The following is a 26,526-nucleotide window of genomic DNA, read 5'->3' on the forward strand; positions in this document are numbered from 1 at the left end:
ATGGCCGCTGCGCCCGGAGGGTCTGCGCCGCCCGCCGGCCCGCGCTTGGGTTTCAGCACCGCGGACAGCGGCGTCGGCCTGAGCGGGCTAAACCCGGGTCCCGCTGTACCCATGAAGGACCACGACGCCATCAAGCTCTTCGTGGGGCAGATCCCGCGGGGCTTGGACGAGCAGGACCTCAAGCCGCTGTTCGAGGAGTTCGGCCGCATCTACGAGCTGACAGTGCTGAAGGACCGGCTCACCGGCCTCCACAAAGGTGCGCGGGGACAGCCCACCTAGCCCAGCCCAGCCCAGCCCAGCCGAGCCCCAATCCTATTAGAGTGCAGTCGGGCCCAAACCTCAACCCGAATCGCAGCCCCAGCCCTAGTCCTACCTAGAGCCAGTCCAACACCAGTCCAATACCGGCCCCACCTCAGCCCAGCCCCCTCCCCAGATCACAGAACCACCAGCCCAGAATTTTCTTTTCCACATCCTCCCTCTGGTCATCACTCTGATCGCCTAACATCTTCTTCATTCTAGCCTCCAACTACCTATCTGACACCTCTTAGACCTTGACTGTCCCACCTTTCAAAAGGACTTCTCCTCTATCCCTCCCATCAGATATCCCAAATCCTGGAATTTGGAAACTTAGTTCACCTTCTAAATCTCTAATACCCTCAACCTTCCAAACCTTGGACCCAAGCATTCCTGAAGGCTGCATCTGATACCACTCCACTCAGGGCTAACAGCCCCTACACTTTTCTTGGATTTGTACTCCTCATTCTGGCCTCTCCAAGTCCCACCAACCCCAGAGCCTTCTTTTGACCAGACCACCAACCTAAAATCCCACAGACCCAAGCTATCCCTTTTCTTCAGACCCTGTTGTTGTTGTTGTTATTTGCCATCGAGTCGGCCCCGACTCCTAGCCACCCCTCCTTGGGTTTCCGAGGCAGTTATCACTACGGAAGTAGGAATGCCCAACCTTCCTTCCGAGGAGTGGCTGTGGGTTTGAACCACCAGCCTCCTGATTAGCAGTCAAGTGCCTTAGGCACTCACAAAGTCCCCTCGCAGGAGGTTTTCCACTCCAAATGCCTACCTGTGTTTAACAACAAATTCCATCTTCCCTACCCCTTGCCAGAATCCCAGCACTCTTACATGTCTTCTGATTTCAGTCCAGAAACCTCACCTCAGCTGGGGAATCCCACTACCCTGTGTCCCCTCATTTCAGGCTTCCCCTCAGCTGAATCCACGTTCCTTCATCCTCTAATCCCCCTACTCCTATATCTCTTCTTTGCTTCTCCCCAATCTTCTCTATGGCCTCCTGCTTTCCTTCTCTCACAGGATAGTCCTGAATCAGAGCACTCTTAGAGGTGATCAGGTGGAAGAGACAAAAAGGGGTCTTCTCTCTGCCCTTGCTAGAGAGACAGAGGCGCCACAGCCCTGCCCAACCACACCCCTTTCTCTCTGTAGAGAGAGGGAGGAGGCTTGTTTACATGAAGAAAAGTCTGTCCAGGCTGGGCTGGAGTAAGCCAGAATCAGTCATGAGGAAGCAGCAGTGTCATACATGAGCAGGAGAAGGGGAGATGATTGAGGAGAAGCACCTTTAACTCCCCACCTCTATGCTGTAATTTTGGGTTTTGGGGGTAAGGATCACAAACTATCCCCCATGATCTTCCTAGGACAGGAGTATTGGGCCCTAGGTTGTAACTAAAGGTACATTCCTAAGGGCTGTGAGCTGGAACTAGTCTGCTACTTCTTTTCAACTAGGATGCCTTGTAGGGTTTGTAGGCAAATGCATGTAGGAGCTTCAGAGAGATACCCATAAAAGGACTGGGACAAGATGGGTATATATGCATCTCCTACCCTTTGGAAGAAGTATACTAACGAGGCATTAGAGGACAAGATCACACCATCTAGATAACTTCTAATGCAGTCAAGTCTGGTTGCCTGTCTCTCCATCCATCTAGAGCATCTTACTTTCTAGACAGTGATTTCAGTATTAATCTTTCTGAGCCATCTCTTCAACAAGGGAATACTTTTAATTCTCAGTCTTCTTATTCAAACACTGAATCTCTGAGCTGTTCCCTCCTCCTTTCTTACTCCTTCCATGTAACTTTAATTCTTCCTGACTTGTCTGTCCCCCAAATCATGCTTCTCTGTCTTTCCATCCCTCTTTTCCTTCACACCCTATCCCAAGCAGTATACATGAGGCTCTTTTAGGCAGCAACTGGGCCCCTGAGCCTTTCAGTCAGGCCCTTAGCCCTGCTTATTTCTGACGTCAGTTGATAAGGCTTGGTGATGACAGAATATGGATCAGGGTGTAAGTGGAATCAGGTGTTTGGTGATTTATCACCAGATCAACTCATAATTTCCCAAGGCCAGGTTCACCTGTTTCTTGCAAGATGATTGGGAAGGGTCTCCTGGTAAACATCTTACCCATCTTCTCCCCAGCAACAGTGACATCTCAAAGCCAGGGTGACTCATTTTCCTTTTCATGACTGTATACTGAGGGAGGCAGCCACAGTGCTTTGAAAACAATCCAGACTGGCAGCTAGGAGATTCCAAATCCTGCCCTGCCACTGACACACTCTGTGGGCTTCATTTTCCCTGTTGATAAAAGAGGTTGGCCCAGGAGTTTTCTAAGTTCCATTTACTCAGTGAATGGCAGATATCCACATGCTTTATGGAGCAGTCACAGAGAAGACACCTTAATATTGTTCCCATTTCTTTCTAATCTGCATCAAGTTCCTAATGGCTTCCCACATCCACTCTCTCCTCTTTCAGTCTTCCTTGTTCTTACACTCAAAAGATTCTTTTTCAAAACACAAATCTTTTCATGTTACTCTTTAGGAGCTCCATTGCTCTTAGAAGAGTTTCAAAATACGAACTGAGGCCTACAAGGCCGTATATGACCTGACTTCCACATGCCACACTAGTCACTCTGCCCCTATTCGCTGAGCTCCAGCCACACTGGCCATCTATCCATTCCCCCAACACACCAAATTCTTTCTTGACTCAGAAACTTCATATAAGATATTCTCTCTGCCTGAAATACTTGTCCACCCTTCTTACTACCTGGCCAACCCCTTTCTACAGGGCTCATGTCCTCTTTGAGACATTCTCCAACCTTTAGACTCAACTGGTTGCCTTCCATGATATTTTTTTTTCCTATTTATTTATTGTGGTTTGGATGAAAGTATCCTCCATGATATGTTACATAATCCTCATGATGGCAGGAAATGTGTCCCTCTTGTTGCCACTCTATCCCCAAGCCCATCATAAAACATCACCATAATAGGTGTTCAATAAATATGTTCTGAATGAATGAGTGCTCAGTGACTGTTGAAAGGAAGAGATACACTGCCTTAGGGCATCCTAGTAAGCTACAGGTTCTGAGGCTGGATAAAGAGAGTTAGCCCTGACCCTTTGTCAATCCAGAGCCCTTCCTTGCCCCATATGTACTGGCCCTTTTCTAGGAGTTATATTGGGACATAGTAGCCCTGTAAGAGGGTCCTATATTAAAGCCCTGAGGGAGTGGATAGGATTAGGATGTCCTTGAAAGCTCCTACCTACAAGAAGCCCTTAAGCCAACCCCATCTTTAAAGTCTCAAATTAATCTACCCTCTAGCTTCAAATTGGAAGAGAGAGGGGTTGGAAAGGAACTGTAGGCTGCTAAACTTGGCCCTCAACCCTCCCCCTCCTCCTCTTCTGCCTCCTCCCATTCCCTACTAAGTTGGGAAAGAACTGAAGCTGATCCTGGAAGACTCAGTGAGTCTGAATCCAAAAAGGGAGGGGAAGGCTGGGGTTAAAGCTGAAGGCAAATCCGCTTAGTGAAGTTTGAGCCAACAGGATTTATGGCTGGAGTGGGGAGGTGAGGGTATAGGATTGTATGAGCATGTGATTGGGTGTGGGTGCACATGTTAACCTGGGCAGGAGGCCAGGAGCAGATGAGAGGGAGCTAGAGCCTGGGACACAGGTCCACAGACACATCAAGCCCCTCCCTTCAGAGAAGATGGGAACCAGAGAATCTTCTCAGAAGTAGTGTCCCTGTTTAAATGAGTGTGATCTTGAGTTTGTAAACTTAATGGAGTCTCTCCTGGAAGAGTATTTGGAGGTTTCAGGAAACCCCCTGAGCCAGCCTCTCCCTCCCCAGGCTGTGCCTTCCTCACCTACTGCGCCCGGGACTCTGCTCTCAAGGCCCAGAGTGCACTGCACGAGCAGAAGACCCTGCCAGGGGTAAGTCCTCCAGGCTTGGGGGTGGATGGGAATCAGCTCAGGCTGGGGGCACATGCTGTGTGCATGCCAAGGCAGCATGTGGGGACTGGGCTGACATCAGGAACTAGGAGCAGAGTCCTCTCCCTAGGAGGCGGCTTCCCTAGGCTCTGAACATCTATCTATGCAACCTTTGTTATTACATTCAGTCTTTTGGCTCAAAGGAAGAAGCTCAGGCGCCTTGGGCCAAATGTTCCATCTTTTAGGAGAGGCAACAGTGTCATTGGCAAAGCAAAAATTATGGCTTCAGGTGTCATTTGTCACTGATGTGAACATATATGTGAACATATGGGTTAGGGACGCTACTAGAGTGGTATCCCATTTTTTCCAGTCCCAGGTTCTTTGGTGGCACTTCCCTCTGGTCCTCTCCCTATAAATTTTTTCAAGGGGCCTTGACTGTCCAAAATTGTCTTCCTTCCACACCCTCACACACTTGGCTAAAGTTCGAGGAGACCTGATTTTATGGTTAGCTAGGCTTGTATGTACCAATAGCACCTGGTCTGGCTTTTGGCTACTGGCTAATTGCTGGACAAAAAGCAAAGTGGGACCTACTGACCATATGGCAGGAAGAAAGTGGTGATCATTAGGGGCTAATATGAGTTCATCAAGACCAAGTTACACTACTACTGCCTCTTTTTCTCTTGCAAAGGGATAGAGATCTGTAACAAGAAGACTGATCAATGCTATAAACAGGCAAAAGCTGGAGGACTAGGTTCAGTTCCAGACCTCCAATTTAAAAGTGTCATCAGCATACCAAAAAGTGACCACAGTAGAGTAGAGACACAAAATAAATCATGAGAAGACAGTTTGAAGGAATTAGAGATATTTAGCTGGAGAAGATAGGGTTTGGGGGGCTTTATAGGGAGGCAAAGGACTCTGGGTGGTTTGAGTGATTTGTGCTCAGCTGCTAATCTGAAGCTTGGCAGTTCAAACCTACCTAGCAGCTCCTCAGAAGAAAGGCCTGTAGTAAAGACTACAGCTAGGAAAACCTTATGGAGCAGTTCTACTCTGTAATACATGGAGTCACCATGAATCAGAATTGACTCCAGTGGCAATGGGGTTTTGGGTTTTAATAAGGAGGCATAATAACATAATAATAAAGAATACTGACTCAAGTCTCACAGATCTGGATTTGAATCCGAGTTTTGCCATTTACCAGTTTTGTGTCCCTGGGTATATTACTTTGCCTCTCAAGCTTCAATTTCCTCATCTTTAAAGAGTAAGTTATACTAACAACTAGCTCACTGGGCTGTCGTGAGGATTGAGGCTTATCAAGTGCCTGGTACGGAGGCAAATCTCAATAAATATTATTGTTGAGGTGGGAGTGACTGCTTTCCGATTCTAAAGAGGTATTTGGTTTTCTGAAAGTGGCATCAGAGGGTAGGATCATCATTAGTGGATATAAGCAACAAGCACTGATTTTAGCACATATAAAAAAACTCATTTCTCTGAATTGGAGCTGTCTAGCAATGGCACTTGACTGCTAACCAGAAGGCTGGCAGTTCAAATCTACCAGCCACTCCTCGGAAGGAAGATGGGGCAATCTACTTCCATAGTGATACTGCCTTGGAAACCCAAGGAGGGGTCGCTATGAGTCAGGTCCGACTTGACGGCACAACAACAACAACAGCAACGGGATAAGGAGCCCTGGTGATGTAGTAGTTAAGCGCTGAGCTGCTAAATGAAAGGTCATCAGTTCAAACCCACCAGCTTCTCCATGGGAGAAAGATGTGGTAGTCTGCTTCCATAAAGATTTACAACCTTGGAAACCCCATGGGGACAGTTCTGCTCTGTACTATATAGGGTTGTTATGAATCAGAATTAACTAGATAGCAATGGATATGATTTAGCAATGGGAGCTCTGGTAGCATAGTGCCTAAGGCACTTGACTGCTAACCAGAAGGCTGGTGGTTCATACCCACCAGCCACTCCTCAGAAGGAAGGTTGGGCAATCTATTTCCGTAGTGATACTGCCTCGGAAACTCAAGGAGGGGTCACTATGAGTCAGGTCCTACTTGACGACACATAACAACAACAACAACAACAACAACAACATGGTTTAGCAATAGGATGAACTTTGCCTGGAGCTGATCAAGCAGATCCTGTTGATGGAATGTCAGGTCCTAGGACCAATGCTAGTAACTGAAGCAACTTGAGCCACTTTTGAGGACTCAGTGCCAAGTCACACCAACTTATCACCCTTGCCAATCCTCTGTATGTAGGCTCTGGAGTCAGACAGACCTCCATGTGGATCCAAGCCCCACTACCCACTTGCTCCATGACCTTGAGGAAGTCTCCACCTCTAAGCCTGAGTTTTCTCACTTTTAAAATTGAACTGATAAGATTCTTGTAATGATTAAATGAGTGAAGTGATGCTTAGCACAATTCTTTGCCAGACAATAAACACTCAATATGAGTTAGCTGAAAAGGAGCTCTGGTGGTGTAGTGGTTAAGGCACTTGGCTGCTAACCAAAATGTTGCTGGTTCCAACCCACCAGCTGCTCTGTGGAAAAAAGATGAGGCAGTCTGCTTCCTTAAGATGTACAGCCTTGGAAACCCAATGAGGATGGCTGTGAGTCGGAATCCACTCAGTGGTAAGGTTTTTTTTTTTGGGGGGGGGATGGATTTGCTGGTGGTAGTAGTAGCATTAATAGTAATAGCAGCTTTAGTAATAGTGGTAGAAGTTGTCATTCATTCAAAAATGAGGGCAAATGACCTCTGCTGCTAGAATTGAAGTTACTGAAACAGCTGTGACATTCCATGTGGGAAATGGCTTGGTAAAGTACAGAAACAGAAGGAACAGGATGAGTGTGAAATGGTATTAGCAGTTAGAATGTGGGCGAGGGCCCTTATGAGCATGGACTAGGATATAGAGAGATACACAGAGGGCAGGGGTTGAAGAGGAATGATAGGCTAAGGGGATTGAATGTTATTCTGAAGGCAAATGGGAAGCACTGAAAAAATTAAGATAAATTTTGGGAGAACAAAACCTCTCCTCAACCAGCCACAAACCAAAAACACCAAACCAAACCTGTTGTTGTCAAGTCAATTCTGAGTCATAGAGACCCTATAAGACAGAGTAGAACTACTTCATAGGATTCCCAAGGCTGTAAACCTTTATGGAAATAGATTGCCACATCTTTCTCCTGAGGAGCAGCTAGTGGGCTCAAATGAGTAGCTGAGCACTTTAACCACTGTGCCACCAAAGCTCCTCAGCCAGCAACAGGGCTTCACAAAGATGATTGATACTTGGAGGGTGGGGAGGTTCCATGAGGACAAGGACACCTGAGACAAGGGCTGTGAAGCCCTAGAGAACTGGAAGATGTTCTGGGAAAGAAAAGAAAAATAATCATAACATTTTGGATACCAGACAGTATTCCTAGCACTTTACATGTTCTAAGTCATTTAATCCTCTTTGATGAAGGTGCTATTATTATCATTTCCATTTTACAGATAGAAGAAACTGAGTCTTAGAAATCAAACTACAAGCCCACGGTCATGTAGTTACTAATGGAAAATCCAGGATTTGAGGCCAGGTAGTCTGACTTGAGAACTCATTGACTTAACTACCACACTGCTATGTCAGTCAAGGCGGTGGCAGGCTGGGGTTTTAGGTTCTGGAGGGGATGATGACTGGGTACATGTGCCTCCTTCTACTCTTCTATCTGCAGTTCTCTAGCATGGCCTGGCTTCCACTGGCCCTGCCAGGATTGGCTTTATTCAGCCTCCCTAGCTTAACAAAGTGAAAATTAATATTTAATTATTCTCCTAAATGAAAATCGATGGCTCTGTTGGCCAGCCCCAGCAATGTCTGTGCCATCAATCTTTCCTCTAGGCCTGTCAGGGGCAGCAGCAGCTTCAGTCACCTGGTCTCAAGGCCGCCACCATGGAGGGAGGAGGGTGCCTAGTTCTCAGCTGGCATTAGGTCCTGAGCACATCTGCCACCTGCTGGAGAAGCAGGAACAAGACTTCAATCTGGATTCCTGCTGGTGGTTGTTGTTATGTGCCCTCAAGTGGGCCCCGACTCATAGTGACCCCTCCTTGTGTTTCCGAGGTGGTATCACTACGGAAGTAGATTGCCCAACCTTCCTTCTGAGGAGTGGCTGGTGCTTTTGAACCGCCAGCCTTCAGGTTAGCAGTAAAGTGCCTTAGGCACTATGCTACCAGAGTTCCTGACTCCTGCTGGAGTCAGGCAAAGTGTAACTAGGAGACCAGGAAACACTTCCATTTCCCCAAAGAGAAAGCCTAGTCCCCTAGGAGAATTTTCATGGAATCCACTGGAACCTCCTCTTGGCTCCTCTCTGCCTGCCCTTTGGCAATTTCTGTCATCTATCAGAGCTTGCCTCCCTACTCAGGACTTCCTTCAAACCTCAGCCATCTGTCTCACCTGGCTCTATCCCCTGCAGCCTCTTCCCCAGGAAGCTGGAGCTACAGTCTTTAACCTTCATGTTAGGCTCCAGAATTCACCAGAAGAGAATGAGACCCAATTTCAGCCCCACCTTCTGGGATTCAGAAGGTGCCCCCTTACCTGTCTCTCTCCCTGCTCATGACCTCCTTTCGCTTAGACATCCAACCCTTCAAACGCTGTGAAGGAGATGGACATAACTGAGTCAGGCAGTGCTTATGCTTTCTCAGTTGTGTCCTGCACAAAACAGCTTGGGTGGAGGGGGCAGATGGGAGCAAAATCCAGTTGTGCTCTATGGCCAAGCCCTGCACATTATTGCAAGACTGTGTCAGCCCAGAGGAAGGAGCACATTGTTTCTAATTTTTCCCTGGGATTGGGGGAAAGTGTTTTTGTAATTCACACAAAGGCACTGGATGTGCTAGCTGTTGCCCAGTAGGTAAGCCAGAGCCTTTGTCCTCAAGGAGCTTCCAGCCCTAAAATAACTCATTGCATCCCATTGATGCAGTGGGTTTTCATCTGGGCACATAAAAGAGACATTAGGAATGGGTGGGTGGGTGAGGTCTTCACAGAGGAGACACTATCTGAGCTGAATCATGATCAGATTCCATCATATTTGAGGATCTATAAACTTAAAAGAAAAGGCTATTTCTGGAATTATGAGGATAGTGTGTCCACTATCTAGCACACTCACTGGCAGAAAAAGTGTCCAGAAAAGATGATTGGGACACCCTATCAGTGGAAAGTATCATGCATGTTGGGTAGCAAGATCACGAGTTTTGACTGCCAGTCTTAGGAATTTGGGCTTTATCTGGAGGCTTGCAATGGGGGAACCATGGGTGTATTTTAAGCAGAGGGGAGAGAGGGACTGTTTTAAAAGATCACTCTGGCTACAGCATGGAAGATGAGTTGCAGAAGAAGCAACATTGCAGATAGGGTGACCCTTTATAACACTTTTGCTTGAATACAGGTGGGTGATGATGCTGGCCTGGAGTTAGGGATAAGGCAGGAGTGGGGAGAAGGAGATAGACTTGAGAGAAACTTGGAATATCCATACAGATTCTAGGGCCAAGAGAACTGCATAGTGGATTGAATAGAAGAAGCAGGTAAGGTAGAAAGAAGTGCTGAAATTGTTGATGTTTGCCCACCCAACCCATGACACCTCTCCCAGACATACCAATGGTCTTTTTTCTGGGGATTTTTTGATAAACTCTCTTTCCATGGGTGAAACAGGGCTGATGGTATGAATACTTACTGGAGGGAATGATTGGCATCAGGAAAGAAGAGTCTGAGGACAGCAATGCTGGACCCAAGGCAGAAAATACTGATGGAGGAATTTCACACAAGTCAAGCAGGGAAGTGAGGTGGAGTCTTGTTTTCCCTTTTGCTCACTGGGGCAGAAGAACCAGAGCCTTATGGGTGCCATGCCACCTCTGACTGCTCTCTACTCCCCCCCACCCCCTAATGACTGGAGTGGACTGTTCTTTCCTCTCTCAGATATTCTTTTCCTTGATTTCCTCTCCAAGGCTGGGCCCTAAAATAAATGTAGGCCTGGACTCTCCCCAAGACACTCTCAAGCAAATAGGTGCTCAGTCAGGGCAAGAGCTCACCTGAGGTCCCAAGTTCTTGACCAAGGAGACAATATCCTCATTTCCTCCAAGGGGAACCCTTATTACTTTACCCCATTCTCATATCCCTCCCCTGGCTGTGGCAGGTGTGAGACAGGGTAGGTTTGCCCAGGCAGCTCACATAGGCATTTCTCCTTCTCCAACAAGCCACACAGAGCATTCCTAAATTCCACGTGTCCTCCAGAGCCCTGGGAGCACTACTATTCCCTATTCTGTCCTCATCATCTTGGGCCTCCCCCTACAACTTCTTCTGTACTTCCAAACTCCCAACCTGACAACTTCCCCAAATCTCAAGCCATGAACCTGGGAGTCAGCCAACATTCCCTCCTCTCCTTCAGTCTCTACATCTAAAAGAACTGTAGTCTAGCTAATTACTCCTAAACATGTCTTGAATCTGTCATTTCCTTCTACCCTGGTCCAGGTCACCCTCACTCCTTATCTGTACCACTGACCTTCCTGCCTCTAATCTCTCCCTTTCCAATCCCTTCTCTTCCTAGTGGCAGCTCAATGGGATCCTTCATAACTCAAGATGACTGGATCACTCTGCTGCTTAAAATCCTCCTCTGGATTCCCATTGCCTTTTAAATACAACACAGTCAAAATTCTTGGTTATAATTTTCATGGCCTGGCCCTGATATGACTTCTGCCTACCTTTCAGTTTCATATCCTTCCATAAAAAAAAAAAAAGTATTATATCTGATGCAAGTACTAAGACCTACCTCTTGTCATTTCCATCATAATAACCGTGTAAGGTAGGATCATGATTCTCTGCTTTGCTAATGTGGACACTGAGGCTCAGAGACCTCTGAGAACTTGACAGTGATGGAGCCAGCTTTAAATCCACATCTATCTGACTTAGAAGCAATTTGCTCTCCTTTGCTATCTCTGTGCTGAGTACCCACCAGAATGCTTGCTCCTTCAGACTTGCAATTCCCTGTCCCTAGCCACGAGAGGTAGGAATACTTACTTCTTCCACTATCTCTGCATGGCCAAATCATCCCAGTCCTGCAAGGCTCAGGTTAAATACTGCCTTCTCCTTGAAGTTCTTCTTGATTCAACCTCTGAGACTGGAGGAAGCCTCCCTCAGTACTTTATTTTGTACTCCTCCTAAGGCCCTGACCCTTCTGTGCTTCATTATTTGTGTTCATGTGTTAAGAATGGAGAGGAGCAGGACAATGGATTTCAGCATTAGGCAGACCTGGAAGCAAATTCCAGCTCAACACCTTCCCTACCAAATGATCTTGTTTGAATGATTTAACCTCACTGAGCCTCAGCTTTCTCATCTATAATATGGGGACAATGGTATTACCTTTCAGAGTGGTTGAAGGATTTAGAGTCAATGTATGTAAAGTGCCCCCAGAAAAGGCCTGACACATAGTGAGCTCTCAAGTAATGGTGGCATTATCTGCTCTCTATGAGCCTATGAGGGCAGAGTCCACATCTGTCATCACTGCTCCCCTAAGGGACCCAGCCTGGGGCTCTTCACAGAGTTCAGGAGATGTTGGCAACATGCCTAAATGGTGGAAGGCCTAGCTCCCAGCCTTTATGACCTGGATCCTGCCAGGTCCATGGGGACATATTCGTACCACCCAATGCCCACTCTCCATCGAAAGATGATGGAATGGGTGGAGGAGGGAAAGGGGCATCCCCCAGAACACTGGTGCACTCTATCTCCCAGGAAACCAGCTGGGGTGGCAGCTGCCATGGAAACCTTTACTGTCACATGTGCTTGTCACTCTAGGCTCCAGAGAGAAATTCTCAGGGTCTATTTAAGAATTAATAAAATAATGATGGTCTTGCTTACCCTCACTGCCCCTACCCCAGGCTTCCATCCCTCCCTCCTCCTCACCTACCATGCTCCTCCCAGCCTCTTCCATACCCCATTCCTAGCCCCTCATCCCCTCAATTTCTTCCTGTCTCCACCAATATTTCTCTCGATCCTTGCCTCTTTCTTGGTCTGTCTCTTCCTTGTGCTTTCTCTCATCATGTCTTTCTTCCTGTGCCTCTTCATCTTTCCCTGTGTCTCTGCTTTCCATGCCTCTGTCTCTTGGTCTCTCCTCCGCAATCACAGGTGGCCATACCCAGGGTCGGGTCCTGTTCTCCTGGTCCCTGGTCCAGGCCAGTCCAGAACTGTCCAGCTCGCCCTGATCTGCTTGGATTGATCTGTCATCCCCTCTAGACTGCAACCTGAGTCCTGTCGGTGTCTCGGCCCCCACTCACAGCCTGGTACACTGCAGGTGCTCCACCACTAGCGGGTGGGTGTGTCAGAGCGTGTAAGAACCTGTGCCCTGGTTGGGAGGGGGATTGTGCTGGTTCAGACTTGGCATGTTTTCCTTTCCCTTTTATTTATTTATTTTTTAGTCAGTCCTCTCCACCCCTCCCACCTCCAAATTTGATCCAAAGGAAATTGCTCAACTGTGACTGCCAGGGCGTTACCATGGTTACGGGGTAGCACTTGTGGCTATGGTAACAGGAAGCTGCCTGTTGTCTCGGCAACCAGCACATTGGTAGGGGATGGAGTGGCCCCTGATTGGTGCAGAAGCAGTGCATTTCCTGAAGGGAGGGGGTCAGATCATCACCTTCTCAGGCCAGATGGGCATCAGTACCCCTTCCTCCATGAACGGGAAGGCTGCTGTTCTTTCCTCCCGGCACTCAGCTGTCTGCCCCCCAACAATAATTCCTCACATCCCACGCACTCAGCTTTTGGCAGTTTACAAAGACCTTTTGCATCCCCATTACCTCATGTGATCCCCACAACACCCATGAGAGGAAGGTGAGATGGGGATTCAATCATTCATTCACCCAGGGCGGTTGGGGGATGGGAATGTGGGGGTGTATATCAAAATCACCTAGGAGCTTTTCCAAATTATACAAACCCCCACCTTGAGAGTCTGATATGATTCCCAGGTGATTCTGATCCACCCATCATCAAGGAACCTCTGAATTAGAAGGTGAAATTGGTTGTGGGGAGGAGATGGAGGGTGGGGTCAAGCTGCTTTCCAGGCTTATAGCTTGGGAGACTGGGAGAAGCATATTTGGGCAAAAAGAAAATGAGCTCTGCTGTGGATGTGTTGAGTGGAAGGTGCCAGTGGGACTTTCTAGTCAAGATGTCCAGCAAACAACTGGGTATGTGAGTCTAAATCTCAGGAGAGAGTCTTGGGCTGAAGACATGGAGCTCTGAGTCATCCTTGTGTGGATAGTAATTGATGCCATGGGTGTGGATGAGTCTCTCCAGAAAAAAATGGGAAAAATGAGTGCCGAGGATAGCACCCTGGAGAACTTCAGTATCCTCAGTTCAGAGGAACCCAGGGAGGGGACTGATGGGGTGAATATGGAACCTCTGTTGACATAGAAGCTTGGGGAATGTTTTCCCCATTTGATAAGCTGAGTCTAAAGGGGATGGCTTACTTGAAGTCATACAACCATCATATTGGTACAGTTGGGGCTAGATGGTACTAGGTCTGATTCCCAGGTTATTTAGTTCAAAATGACACATAGCACATTCAGCTTCAGGCACAAAACAAAATCTGCTTTATCAGCTCCACCCTCCCACCCAGTCCATCTCACACAGAGCCAGAAACACTAGAGCCCAAGAGCCAAAGGCAGAAAAATCTCTTTAGCACCATGTGACCCTGTGCTTGCCACTTGGCTTCCTATCATCAATCCCTTGAAGTTTCAGCACCTTCCAAATTCTTGGGGTTAAGGATGGAACCTTGGAGAAAATCTATATTCCCACTGTAGGGAGTGGAGTGGAGGGCAGAGCTCAAAGGGGCCAGAGCACAGACTGTGAGTCTGGGGATGGAGAAGTTGGTGCCCCAGGCCAGATAGTAATTCTGACTCAATGTGTTGATCTGATGTCTTTCAGATGAATCGTCCGATCCAAGTGAAGCCAGCTGCCAGTGAGGGCCGAGGAGGTAACTCCCCTATCTGACGATCCTCAAGGTGTCACCATGTCGGGGATGGTGGGCCACTGCTAGTGTTGATCCTATTGCTCTAGTCCTATTACTGGAGCCTCTCTGGGTCAGGGAACAAATGGGCCTCAGAGTTACATGGCACCAGGGACAGCTCAGCCATTCCTGCTCAGACTGAAGGGCACAGTGGGGACCCCAGACCCAGAAGAGGCAGGAAGGGCCAAAGTAGGTACTGGGGATAGAAGGGGGCTCTTGCCACCTTACCCCTAAAGAGGTCATTCCTGTTTTGCAAAGTGGAACTTCCAGACTTGTTTAAAGAATCAGGTTGAGATGTTCTCCTTTTCCAGAATCTGCTGATTCCAGAGAACCCAGACCACCTTGGGTCGAGGCCATTGATTCCTTCATTGTAATTGCCAGTTTATTTGTGGTAAAAAAAAAAAAATGAGGCTGGTAAGATAGACTTTGTAGGCCATGGTAAGGAATTTGACTGTGTTGTGCTCGTCTCTGGTGGAGAAAAACCAATCCTCTTAAGAATAGGAGTGGAGAGTCTATCCTTTTGACAACCAGCTAAGTTCTGGCCATTTCTGTCATCTTCCATGATGGAAAGGTGAAGCTGGTTCCCAGTGTCAATTCTTGGTCTTTCATTCCCTTGGATCTTATTTCAGTCTGCAGCCCTCTCTGATGTCAGCTGACTCTCTCCCTAAAACCCTTGTCTTACCCAGGATCAGCCAAGGCTTTGTTAGGCAAAAGAAGCTGCCTACCTTCAGGGAAAGAATGGAATGCAATTGACATAGACATTTAATGACTCCTACTAATTATGCTCACCCTCTCAGACTTTGTGCTCAATGTTCACACCCACGGGGGACTCTGGTTGCTTCATGGTTCTACTGTGGAGGTTGTTCCTCAAAAAATCCTTCCCTCCTTTCTTCATCCTTTCAGATTCTCTGAACCTGATTTTGTGACGGCCAAGATATTATCATTCCCACTTTGTTCTGGAGAGATATTTCCAAGTTCTTTCCTCAATAGACACACAAACATACATGCATATATTTGTGTGTATGTGCACACACACACACCACACATGTTCCTTTCCCATCTCATTCTTTCAGAAAGGTTTTTGAGAAGTTCCAAGCTGCATCTAAAACTTCTGCTTCACAGTCCCAAGAGTTTCTGCTTCTTGGGAAACTCTGTTAGGCATCAAGGCCACTACTGGCCGTCTTCTAAGCCCTGCCCACAAACACCAGACAGTCCCACAATTGAGAGGCCAGCTGAGAGTACTTGAGCAAGCTGAGATGCAGATGAACTAGGCTGTAGTTTATTGAACCATTCAACACTATCTTCTGAGTAACTTATTCCACATGAGAATACAGCTGTGAGCAAGGCAGGCCCAGCAAACTATCCCCATGGAGTTCCAGGCTATGAGAGGATACAGACAACTAAATGAGGGTGATGATTCAGTGTGATCTGTGCTTTACAAAGGTAAGTCCAGGGGAGGAGGATTGATAGTGGGAGCTAAACAAAGAACAATAAACCTAAGCTGGGAGAGCAGGGTGTGCTCCTAAAGGTAGAATACTTAGAAGCTGAGGTCTCAAGGATGAATAAGAGGTAGTCAAACAGAGGAGAGAGGAGGAAGGGAGCATATGTTTCAAGCAAAGGGAATAGCACATACAGAGAGGCCCCAGAGCTCAGAAAGAATGTGATGTTCAGAAACTAAGTCCATGATGCTTGGCATTCCTGCTGTATGGAGCCCAGCACACTTTATCAGCATGAGGGCAGTTACGCAAAGGAGCAACATTATCAGAATGCCCCTCAGAGGCCTCCATGCCCATAATGCTTCTGCTTGGACTGGCCATATGTCCTGGTCATCTGGGCCACAATGAGTAACATCAGCCTGAGTTCCACAACTTTCCTCCTCTTCTTTGTACAAGTTTTGCAGATATCATATCATTGACAACCTCTGTACATGTGGCCTCCCACCTATGCACCTGTTCAGATTCAGAGCAGCTCAGGGAACAGGAGATACAATCTAGCTGAAAAGAGTTCTGCCTGGTAGTATAATTCAGAATTCTAGTTGTTATGTGTTACATAGATATTTCTTGAGAAGTGATGGCTCTCTAGGCATATGCTTCTGTCAGATGCATAATCCCTCTTGCTGGCCAGATCTCTCCATTCCTCCCCCTACTCCCACTCAAAGGACCATCAAATGCTTCCTGCTACAATTTGGTAAAGAGGGGATATATGTACCAAGTCTTGCAGAACAGTTGAGCCTTTACAATGTATAAGTATTTTACTGCTAATTTGTCTTATGTACCCTTGTTACTAGTCAAAGTGTGTTTGTGTACTTCAATGCTATCATGTATGTCTTTTAAAGTGAGTTCAGCTTTCTGATGAATTCTAACATAATTTAATGCTTTAGAAATGCAACAAATAAAAAATAGAACTAGGTTTTGTTTTTCAAATGTAACATTTAACACCAATGTGGGATGCTTGTTCCATTCAAGTCTTATCTCTGTGACTCCAAAATTCTATAAACCTTCAGTCAATTGCCAAGCCTCTCCTGATACATTGATACATTTAAGCCGATAATCCTGAATTTATTAAATTATTCCTGAAATTAAGTCCCTTAGTTTACAGTTGATTAAAAATAGTTTCTATATCTGATAAGGATATTGATATTAATGCAAATATAACCTTAAGGCTCCTTCCAAAATTCTTTCATTTTCTTTTGGAAGAGATTATTAGATTTTTTAACTTGGCTTCCCATAAAACATAGGCTACAAAATCAAATGCCATAGGAACCAGGTAGGTTACCATAAATGGGTAAGACTATTGTGACTTAACAACAACAACAAAAATCTTACATATAAATTATATTAAATTTTAGCAAGTAATTAAATTTTCAAAAGTGGACTAGAACAGTGTAAGCCTAACCAAACCTAACAGGTTTGTTCCTTTGGGCAAAAGACTAGCATTTTTTTCTCATCTGCTATAAAGGAAGGGGGAACTCTGGTGGCGTGGTGCCAAAGGCATTTGACTGCTAACCAGAAGGCTGGCGGTTCAAGCCCACCAGCCACTCCTCGGAAGGCAGATTGGGCAATCTACTTCCATACTGATACCGCCTCAGAAACCCAAAGAGGGGTCACTATGAGTCAGATCTGACTTGAAGGCAGTGAGTTTGGTTTGGTTTTTTGGTTTATAAAGGAAGGAGCACTGGTGGTGTGGAGGTTAGGTCATTTGGTTACTAACCAAAAGGTCGGTGGTTCAAAACCCCAAGCTACTCCATGGGAAAAAGAGGAGGCAGTTTGCTTCCCTATAGATTTACCACCTTGGAAACCCTAAGGGCCAGTTCTACTCTGTCCAAGAGGGTTGCTGTGAGTCAGAATCAACTTGATGGCAGTGGGTTTGTTTATTTTGGTTTTGGGCATAAAGGAGTATTTCATAGTGCACAGATAGGCTTTTTATCAAACATAATTACCTTACCTTCTGTCTCTTGAATTTTCATGCCAACGCAACTGAGTAGTTTTCTTCCTATTTTTAATCAACAGACATGAGATTTGTGGAATATTGAAAAAACCTATATGTTAAACATACTGTATGTTGTATTATTTTTAGAAGTTATTAGTAATACTTATGCATTCAGTGTCTACAAAGCAATACATCATAGTAGCAGTACAACAGGATCTGCCTGATACAAGGTGCTTGGGTCCTCTTCTTCCATGGCTGTCCCCCACAGCCTTGGTGTCACTTTTCTCAAAGTGCCAGATATGTATCTGGGTCTTCATAGACTATATTGTAGCAGGCTTTTAACATACCCCAGCCAATCCTCATAAATTTGGAAGCTAAGTTCTACATGGGTTAAGCAGAAGGGATACTCCACACCTGTATTTTACATCTTGTGACAGTTACACATTGAGCAGTATACTGCTAAAAGAAAATGCATCTGATTTTCCAAAATAAAATTCTCTCCTAACATATTAAAGTACCCATTTCTATAGTAAACATGCACAGTATCAAAAAATAATTTTTCTCTCAGCAGTTAGACATCTCTAGATATGAAAACTAAAATGTTTTTCTGGGTGAAAATTCAGAGTTCATGTATTTTAAAATGTTAACTTCAATTTTTATTAAGTCAGAGATAGGGGGTCCCCAAACTCCTCAAACAATAGTAACTAAATAAATAAGTCTGTTTTAGTTGCTGTCCAGATTGGGGACTGTGGTTCATTTTTCCTAAATTGCATTATGTCTACTTTGGAAACATTAATAATGAGCTATACTATAAGTACCAATCTTACAGGAAAAGTACTTTTTCAGTCCTAAGGCACAAATCTTCAAAAGCATTTAATTCCTCCTATACACTCTTTCCTCCCTTTCAAATTTCATAACAAAGAATCAAAAAATTCATAAATCACAATGGTGACTGCTTTTGCTTTGCTTGTTCTATTATCCAACTCTGATGTATTTTTTATTCAGTTAATATTTATATATTTGAGGTACAGAAAGAGGTTAAGTAATCAATCTATGCATTCTTTTCACTTTAGTGTTTGTTTTTTTTTTTAACTTTAGATTTTCAAACACTCTCTGAATCTTTTCAAATACAATTTCAGGCATCTTTTTTTTTTTTTTTTTTTTTAAATCTTGAAATTTGGCTTAACTCAAAAGCCAATTGCCTGCTATCATATTAACCCTCCAATCACCACCCTACACTTGTTTAAGTAATTTTCCATGCCCCCACGCCCCCAGAATTTGCAAGGGTTTGGTTAAACATCGGCCTGAATTTTAAGTAATAAATAATCAATAAAAAGTAAATAATGCTGTCTAATTAGGTGAGCAGTCTTTTCCAAATTCTTCCTAGGATCCCACAGATTATCCCAGAGCTCACTTTATTCAGTGTTTAATAATTAATCTCTGGATTAAAATTAAATTTTGAACTAAAATTTTCAGAATTTCATGATACTGGGACATATTCTCTGACCTAAGTCAGATGTGGATCTTAGCAACATCAGTTGATATTCATATCTGTCTTTAATCCTTATACATATTTAATTCTAAAAAGTACTTTTCCAACTAAGCTCTAGCTGAATATGTTTCACAGTGCTGCTTAAGACTATTTCAGGTTAATTCTTCACTTCCTGAAACACATTCTACCTCCAAAGGTAAAGAGAAGTGCTTTGTTAGGTTGGCTCAAAGCAGATTGCCAAAGCTGATTGTCCATGGCTGTGGCTGACCCTCTGGCAGGTCCCACACAGTATGATGCTGCTCTTCAGATACAAGTGTACAGCCTGGCAGAGGAAAATGCATCTCCAGAGACTAAGATTCTTCTCTATTAAGGGAACCATCCTTCCAGGGACCAGTCCCTGACTCAGGAGATGTTTTTATTCAGACATTCCCAATTTGCTTCATGCAGCATCCTCTTTTTACCAAACGAGAGCAATAACGACTTGACCTAGAGGAAACTGAATTATCAGGGCTATGTCTTCTCATCATCTGTTTCCAAGGGCATTTATCATCCCTCATATGCTATAGAGCTGTGGATGTGGGGGGTGCTTTCCAGGGTCCAGTCTATATTTCTCTTTAACCAGGTGTGTTAATTTCCTATACAAATCATGGAAGCCATAACAAAATACACAAAGTGAGTGGGTTTACAATCTATTTATTCAAAGTTTATTGTCTCACAGTTGCAGGCTGGGAATCCAAGATCAGGATGTTGGCTGTGTTGATTGCTTCTGAGGCTTTGAGGAAAAATCTGTTTCATGTGTCTCTCCTTGTTTCTGGTAGCTCCAGGTGCTCCTTGATTTGTAGCTGCTATGGCACATGACATCCTTCTTCTGTGTATCTTTTCTTCTTTTATAAGAATGCCAGTCATATAGGATTAGGACCCATTCTACACCAGCATGACTTCATGTTAACCTAACTGATGACATCTTTAAAGATCCTATTTCCAAATAGGGTCACATTTACAGGTACAGAAGTTAGAATGCCAACCTATCTTTTTCATTGTTGAGGAGATCCACAGTTCAATCCATAACACCAGGTCTGTGTGTGTGTATGTGTGTGTGTGTGATTTGGGTGAAAGTTTACAGAGCAATTTGTTTTCCATTCAATCATTCATACACATTTTGTTTCATGACATTGATTGTAATCAACATAATGTAACAACTCTCTTCCCATTTCCTTCCTGTGATTACCCTTTCTATGTGTCCCTCTTTCCTATGCATTCCTGCCCTCTGAGCTATATCCCTGTGCAAATGCTGCCCTTCTGATCTCCCATGGTTGATTGTACCTACCTGGTATAAGTGTTCACCTTGTAGACCTGTCTATTGTTTGGCTGGAAGCCACAGGAGTGAGTTCACATCCAGGCCCAAAGGTGACTTTGGGCCATAGTCTTAGGAGTTTCACCAATATGTATCAGACCAGTAAGCCTGGTCTTTTTTGATTTTGAGTTTTGTTCCACATTTCTCCCACTCTATCCAGGATCTCCTATTGTGATACCTTTCATAGTGGCTGGTGGTGGTAGCTGGGTGCCATCAGTTCTTCTGGTTTCAGGGTCATGTAGGCTGAGTTTTGGATGGTCCACTAGTCCTTTGAACTGATTGTTTCCATCCATATTTAATTTTCTTCATTCTTCTTTGCTCTGGATGAGGAAAGACCAATTATTGCCTTGTTATTATCTTAGATGCCGCTTGCAAGCTTTTAAGATCCCAGTCACTACTCACCAAAGTATGATGTAGACCAATGTTTCTGTATGGTATGTTATGCCAATTGAGCTTGATGTCCCCTGTGACCATGGTCCCAAGCCCATGAGCCCAGTGACTCACTCCCTCAAGGCCATAACACCAGGTCTTAAGAAACCTACTCCACCATTTTGGGGTCACCTAAAACCCATGGTCACTGTGACATAGCTCACCCTCCTATCAAAGACCATCAAAGTCCCTGTAAAGTGGCAAAGAAAGTACCATGACTCAAGGTGATACCTGTGAAACAGGTAGCATAGAGCCCAGCCAGTAGTGGGTACTCATTTCCATTTCAAATTCTGTACACCTCAGTAGTCCAGAATCACAGGATCAGTGCCCTGACATGGAAATAGAAATTCTTAATCTAGTTGTGTACCTCCACACTATTTCACTGGAAAGGGAAAATCAGAGTGTTTCACAGGTTGTGATCAGCTTGAGCTGATCATTTTAAGCAGAAAATAGCAACAAGAGGTAGAGCAGATGACGGTCTAGATCATACTGTCCAATCAGCCTCTTTCTTGTCCTGGAGGTTCCATCTCAGTTTGTGACACCTCTCTTCCCACCACGACCACCTGGATGCTGGTCTGTGTGGCATGACATCTCACTGGAGGTGCCATTATCATCATTCAGCCCTAAGACAGCTGCACAATAAAGTAGGGCATCATGAAGCCTCTTGTAAGCCTTGGGACTCTGGAGGCCCTAGGATGTCCTCCAGCCCCTTCTGGGCCTCTGCAGCCACAGGGGCATACTTTAGTGACACAGCTTAGAACCATGACACAGTCTTCTGGGGTTTAATTCCCTGACCAGAATAAGGCATATCCTCCAGAGTTAAGGCTAAGTCACCAACATCAGAGTGGTCAAGAGATTCATGAAAGGTATGTCTTATCTTCTCATGCTTCTGAATGAAATTATTTCAGATCTCTCCGAGATAATACCATCTGGAATTCTATGGAATTCTATTCTCTGTCTTTTATGTCAGCAGTTTTCAAAGGGTTTTCCTTGGAGTCCCCTGGAGAGGTGGGGAGACACTGAAAGAGGATCAAACAGGAACTCGGGCACCTTTCCCCATTCCTTTCTGGCTTCAGTCATAGAAGTTCTGCTTTCCTCTCATATTTTGGGCTTCATCCTAATATTTTTGTTAGAACAAAAGATTTCATGGCTTTTTTTAAAAAAAGTTTGAGAAACTAGTGATCTATTCCAAGGGCACTATTCTGTAAATAACACCCCCAGAAGAAAAGCACACACTCTGGGTTATACTCTCACCACAGAAGATCTACACCTCTTCCAGAATTCCAGTTATCAGTACATTACCCACTACTCTTCAGGATCACTGTGGAGAACCCCTCTGAACAGGTCTGTCTCATATGAACAGGCAGAGATATCTCAGGATTACCTTGGGGAGCCTAGGCTGTACCTCCACACTATCCAGCTGAAAATGTAGAAATACATGTACCCTCCACAACCAACTTCTGTCAATCTGTTCTTCCTTTTCACTCTTCCCCAGCCTTCAGTCTACGACCCTTACCAGCCTTGTCTCCCCTGCACTCAGGACCCAAGGCTTCCCACTCTGCCTAGCCAAACTTATCAAGGGGTAAAGGAATTTGGAATGTGCTTTCCTGGGCTCTACGATCTTGAAATGAAGCCTGAGGCAGATTCCCACCCACCCCTTGTATCCAAACTTGTGTCCCCTTCTACAGGGTCAAGCTCTACCCCAAATTTAGAGACTCACCTTGGTGCAAGGAGGAGCCTAACTTTAACAGCAGGCCCTGCAGGCTAGGCCCTCTGCCTCAGCCTCCTAGATTATGCTCCTAAGATCTGGCTTTGTAGATGGATAGCTAAACCCTGGTTTCTGGCCCCAATCCTCCAAGTTTCCTCAGGCACCACAACCCCTTTTCTAGCATTTATCTGTCATTCACATAGGAACTGTAAACATGGGAAGGGATCAAACCTATTCTGAGGTGGTCATCCAAGTCTGCAGGGAGAACTTGTTTTCCTATAGTGTGAAGACTGGGAAGGACCATGGAGGGAGAATGAGAGAAGTTAAGAGGGAGACAATAGGACTCAGTGAGGAGCCTAGAGGCTTGGTGAAGGAATGAGGTGTTGGAGATGGAGGTTAAAGAAAGGAGTCAAGTGTACTGGGGAAAATGCTAATGTTAGAGGCTCAGGAATATGGATTTCTGCCTGCCTTCTTTAGGCCTTTGGGAGTGACATCCAGGGTTAATTCATGATTCCAGTGCTCAGTGTGTGGACATGATGCAGTAGAATAAGAAAACTATTTTCATGGGCTGGGTTTTTTTTTTTTTTTTTTAATTCACTCCGAATCCTCCTTCATTTGGGCAGGAATTGGCATTGATTCTAGCTACCCCTGAAGATGATTCCAAGGATGTGTTTCTCTTCTCTGGACCCAGTCTGAATACAAAGGCCTTTTTCTGACCATCTCCTCTTTTAATACAGCAGAAATGTTTTCCAAACCCTAAGAACAGAAAGGGAGCTCTGGTAGCATAGTGCCTAAGGCACTCAACTGCTAACCAGAAGGCTGGCAGTTCAAACCCACCAGCCACTCCTCAGAAGGAAGGTTGGACAATCTACTTCCATAGATTGAAACCCAAGGAGGGGTCACTATGAGTTGGGTCAGACTCCATGACACAAAGCAAAAACAAGAAGAACAGAAGGTCAAATATGAAAGGATGTGTTTAGGGTTCTGACCATCCGAAGATATCAAGATTGAATCACTCCTCGAGACAAGAGCAGCAATGGTCCTTTCTGGGTGTTTGTGGGACTCAGTTTTTCCTAAAGGGACATCTGGGCTGAGTTCCTTTCCTCCCGATCTGTCTGTAAGTCATCCTGCCTTTCAAAGAAACCCAATTCTGTAGTCCCAGGGCCTTCTCCCTTCCTACACCTCTTCCCAGAGCCACACTGTGCAGAGATACCTACTTACCTAAGTTTCTTGGGTGACTTTGGGGAGTCCAGGAGGACTTGAGATCCCCAGGTCACTCCTGGCCTTGTCCCCAGAGGACCGAAAACTGTTTGTGGGAATGCTGGGCAAGCAGCAGGGTGAGGAGGACGTCCGACGCCTGTTTCAGCCTTTTGGCCACATCGAGGAGTGCACCGTCCTGCGGAGCCCGGATGGCACCAGTAAAGGTGACCTGCACTGACCCTGGGACCACCTGGTGTCTGTCTCACTCTGGGCCACACGACCCTTTGTCCCCTTGGCCTGAGCCTCCCGATCCCTCTATCTTGCTCCAGGCTGTGCCTTTGTGAAGTTCGGGAGTCAAGGGGAAGCCCAGGCGGCTATCCAGGGTCTGCACGGCAGCCGGACTATGGCGGTGAGGGCGGGCGCCTGGGGGCTCAGGGTGAGGCCAGAGGGCGGGGCAGGTTCCTCCCCCTCCTGTGCGCTGGGTGCTCTGAAAAAGGGGCCAGGGTGGCCCAAGGCCAGGCCAGGGCTAGAACCGGTCACTGCGGCCTCCCTTGTCCTGCCCAGGGCGCCTCGTCCAGCCTCGTGGTCAAGCTGGCCGACACAGACCGGGAGCGCGCCCTGCGGCGGATGCAGCAAATGGCAGGCCAGCTGGGCGCCTTCCACCCCGCGCCACTGCCACTGGGGGCCTGCGGCGCCTACACCACGGCAGTAAGTGCCTGACCCCAACAGACCTGTGCAACCAACACAGGGGGTCGGTGGGGGCAGGCAGTTGCCAGCTGGGCCCTCCACCCGCGCCCGTCGTCTCTCCCAAAGATTCTGCAGCACCAGGCGGCCCTGCTGGCGGCGGCGCAGGGCCCAGGCCTAGGCCCAGTGGCCGCAGTGGCGGCACAGATGCAGCACGTGGCGGCCTTCAGCCTGGTGGCCGCGCCGCTGTTACCCGCGGCAGGTATGGCGCCAGAGGCGACAGCTGCGGCCGGGAGGGGGCTGGGCGAGTGGAGCAGCTGAAGCAGCGGCCTGACTCTTCTGCCTCCATACCAGCAGCCAATTCTCCACCGAGCGGTGGCCCTGGAACACTTCCCGGTCTTCCGGCGCCCATTGGCGTCAATGGATTCGGCCCCCTTACCCCCCAAACCAACGGGCAGCCAGGCTCCGACACGCTGTACAGTAACGGGCTCTCCCCTTACCCAGGTAGGCCCCTGCTCCACCCAAATCTCTGCGAAATGTGATGGGGAGCGGGGAGCCGGAGGACAGGCCCTGGGGAAGGAGTTTCCCCTCCACCTTTGATGCCTCTCACAGCCTCCCGTCCACCTCCCACCTTCACCTTGAACCTTGCCCCATCTCTCCCCAGCCCAGAGCCCGGTGACTGACCCCCTGCAGCAGGCCTACGCTGGGATGCACCACTACGCAGGTTTCCCTTGGCACTACGCAGTCGGGAGGGGGGTGGGTTGAAGGGCCCCAGAAAGGAATAGGGAGATTTGTGGGGGGTTTAGGCTCTGTTCTCAGGAAGGAGTCAACCCCCCCAACCCCTTCCCTGGGCCTAGAACAACCTCTTTGGGGGTTATGGTTACAATGGGTGGTAGTGGTTAAAGGTGGCCAGGCAGATGGGGCCCTGCTTGGGGGATGGCTCCTGGGGGAGGGGGGTTATTGCCCACTGCCACCTCTGTCTCCAGCAGCCTATCCGTCGGCCTATGCCCCAGTGAGCACAGCTTTTCCCCAGCAGCCTTCAGCCTTGCCCCAGCAACAGAGAGAAGGTGAGGGAGAGGGGGCTGGAGATCAGGGCCCGGGGGGGATGGATTCTGAGTCCTTCCTCAACCAGCTGGCTACTGTTCTTGCAGGCCCCGAAGGCTGTAACCTCTTCATCTATCACCTGCCTCAGGAGTTTGGTGATGCAGAACTCATACAGACATTCCTGCCCTTTGGAGCTGTTGTCTCTGCCAAAGTCTTTGTGGATAGAGCCACCAACCAGAGCAAGTGTTTTGGTGAGCTGAACCCCATCCTTTGGCCCCTCTACTCCTACTTCTGGGATTCTTTTCAGACTCTCAGATTCTCCTTCCATTAGGCAATGATTTCCAGAAACAATGTATGACACAAAGTGGGTCATATGCAGTCATAGGGCTCAACCCAGACCAATAAAAAGCCTATTTCAGATTCACCTGGGAAGTTCAGACTTAGGCATTTGGGGCAGGGCAGGAAGATACTGGGCCTAGGACTGAAGATCCCCTCCAATTCCAGGGAAGTTTTGAGAACGAGAATGGGAGTTGTAGAGGGACAGAGCCAGCCCATGCCAGGGAAAGACAGGAAGACACCCCAGCCAACGTATTTCTACCACCACACACACTCACACACACACACACACACACACACAGAATTGCCTGCTGTCTTTCTGAGGGTCACAGCTTTGGGAACTCAGGCCATGGGCCCTTATGAATATATGTATAAACATAGAGGGGTATATGTTTGATGGGACTGGCCTGAAGGGGCAGAGAGAAGAGAGAGTAGGTCAGAAAGGAAGCCCTGCCAGGCAGTTTCCAACTAACCTTTCTGCCCATGACCCACAGGGTTTGTTAGTTTTGACAATCCAACCAGTGCCCAGACTGCTATTCAGGCCATGAATGGCTTTCAAATCGGCATGAAGAGGCTGAAGGTCCAGCTAAAGAGGCCCAAGGATGCCAACCGGCCTTACTGA

The 26,526-nt window shown here is 46.7% G+C and overlaps 1 protein-coding gene across 1 annotated transcript; it reads left to right on the forward strand.

The window, feature by feature from the left end:
- CELF6 (CUGBP Elav-like family member 6) lies at positions 1–26,526 on the forward strand. The gene is made up of 12 exons (XM_007956953.2): positions 1–256; positions 4,133–4,215; positions 14,147–14,195; positions 23,936–24,064; positions 24,170–24,249; positions 24,405–24,548; positions 24,654–24,786; positions 24,879–25,028; positions 25,189–25,248; positions 25,511–25,591; positions 25,676–25,819; positions 26,399–26,526. The coding sequence occupies exons 1-12, from the start codon at positions 1–3 to the stop codon at positions 26,524–26,526; spliced, it is 1,437 nt and encodes a 478-aa protein (XP_007955144.1).

Source organism: Orycteropus afer, unplaced genomic scaffold, assembly GCF_000298275.1.
Source record: "Orycteropus afer afer isolate SDZICR_OR568_19922 unplaced genomic scaffold, OryAfe1.0 scaffold00015, whole genome shotgun sequence".
NCBI classification, from domain to species: domain Eukaryota; kingdom Metazoa; phylum Chordata; class Mammalia; order Tubulidentata; family Orycteropodidae; genus Orycteropus; species Orycteropus afer.

Bases quoted from the DNA above. Each gene is read 5' to 3' on its own strand.
- CELF6 (XM_007956953.2), top strand. From the start codon at position 1: ATGGCCGCTGCGCCCGGAGGGTCTGCGCCGCCCGCCGGCCCGCGCTTG. The intron at 25,249-25,510 runs GTTTCCCTTGGC...CTCTGTCTCCAG, and splicing joins TGGGATGCACCACTACGCAG to CAGCCTATCCGTCGGCCTAT. The intron at 25,820-26,398 runs GTGAGCTGAACC...CATGACCCACAG, and splicing joins CAACCAGAGCAAGTGTTTTG to GGTTTGTTAGTTTTGACAAT.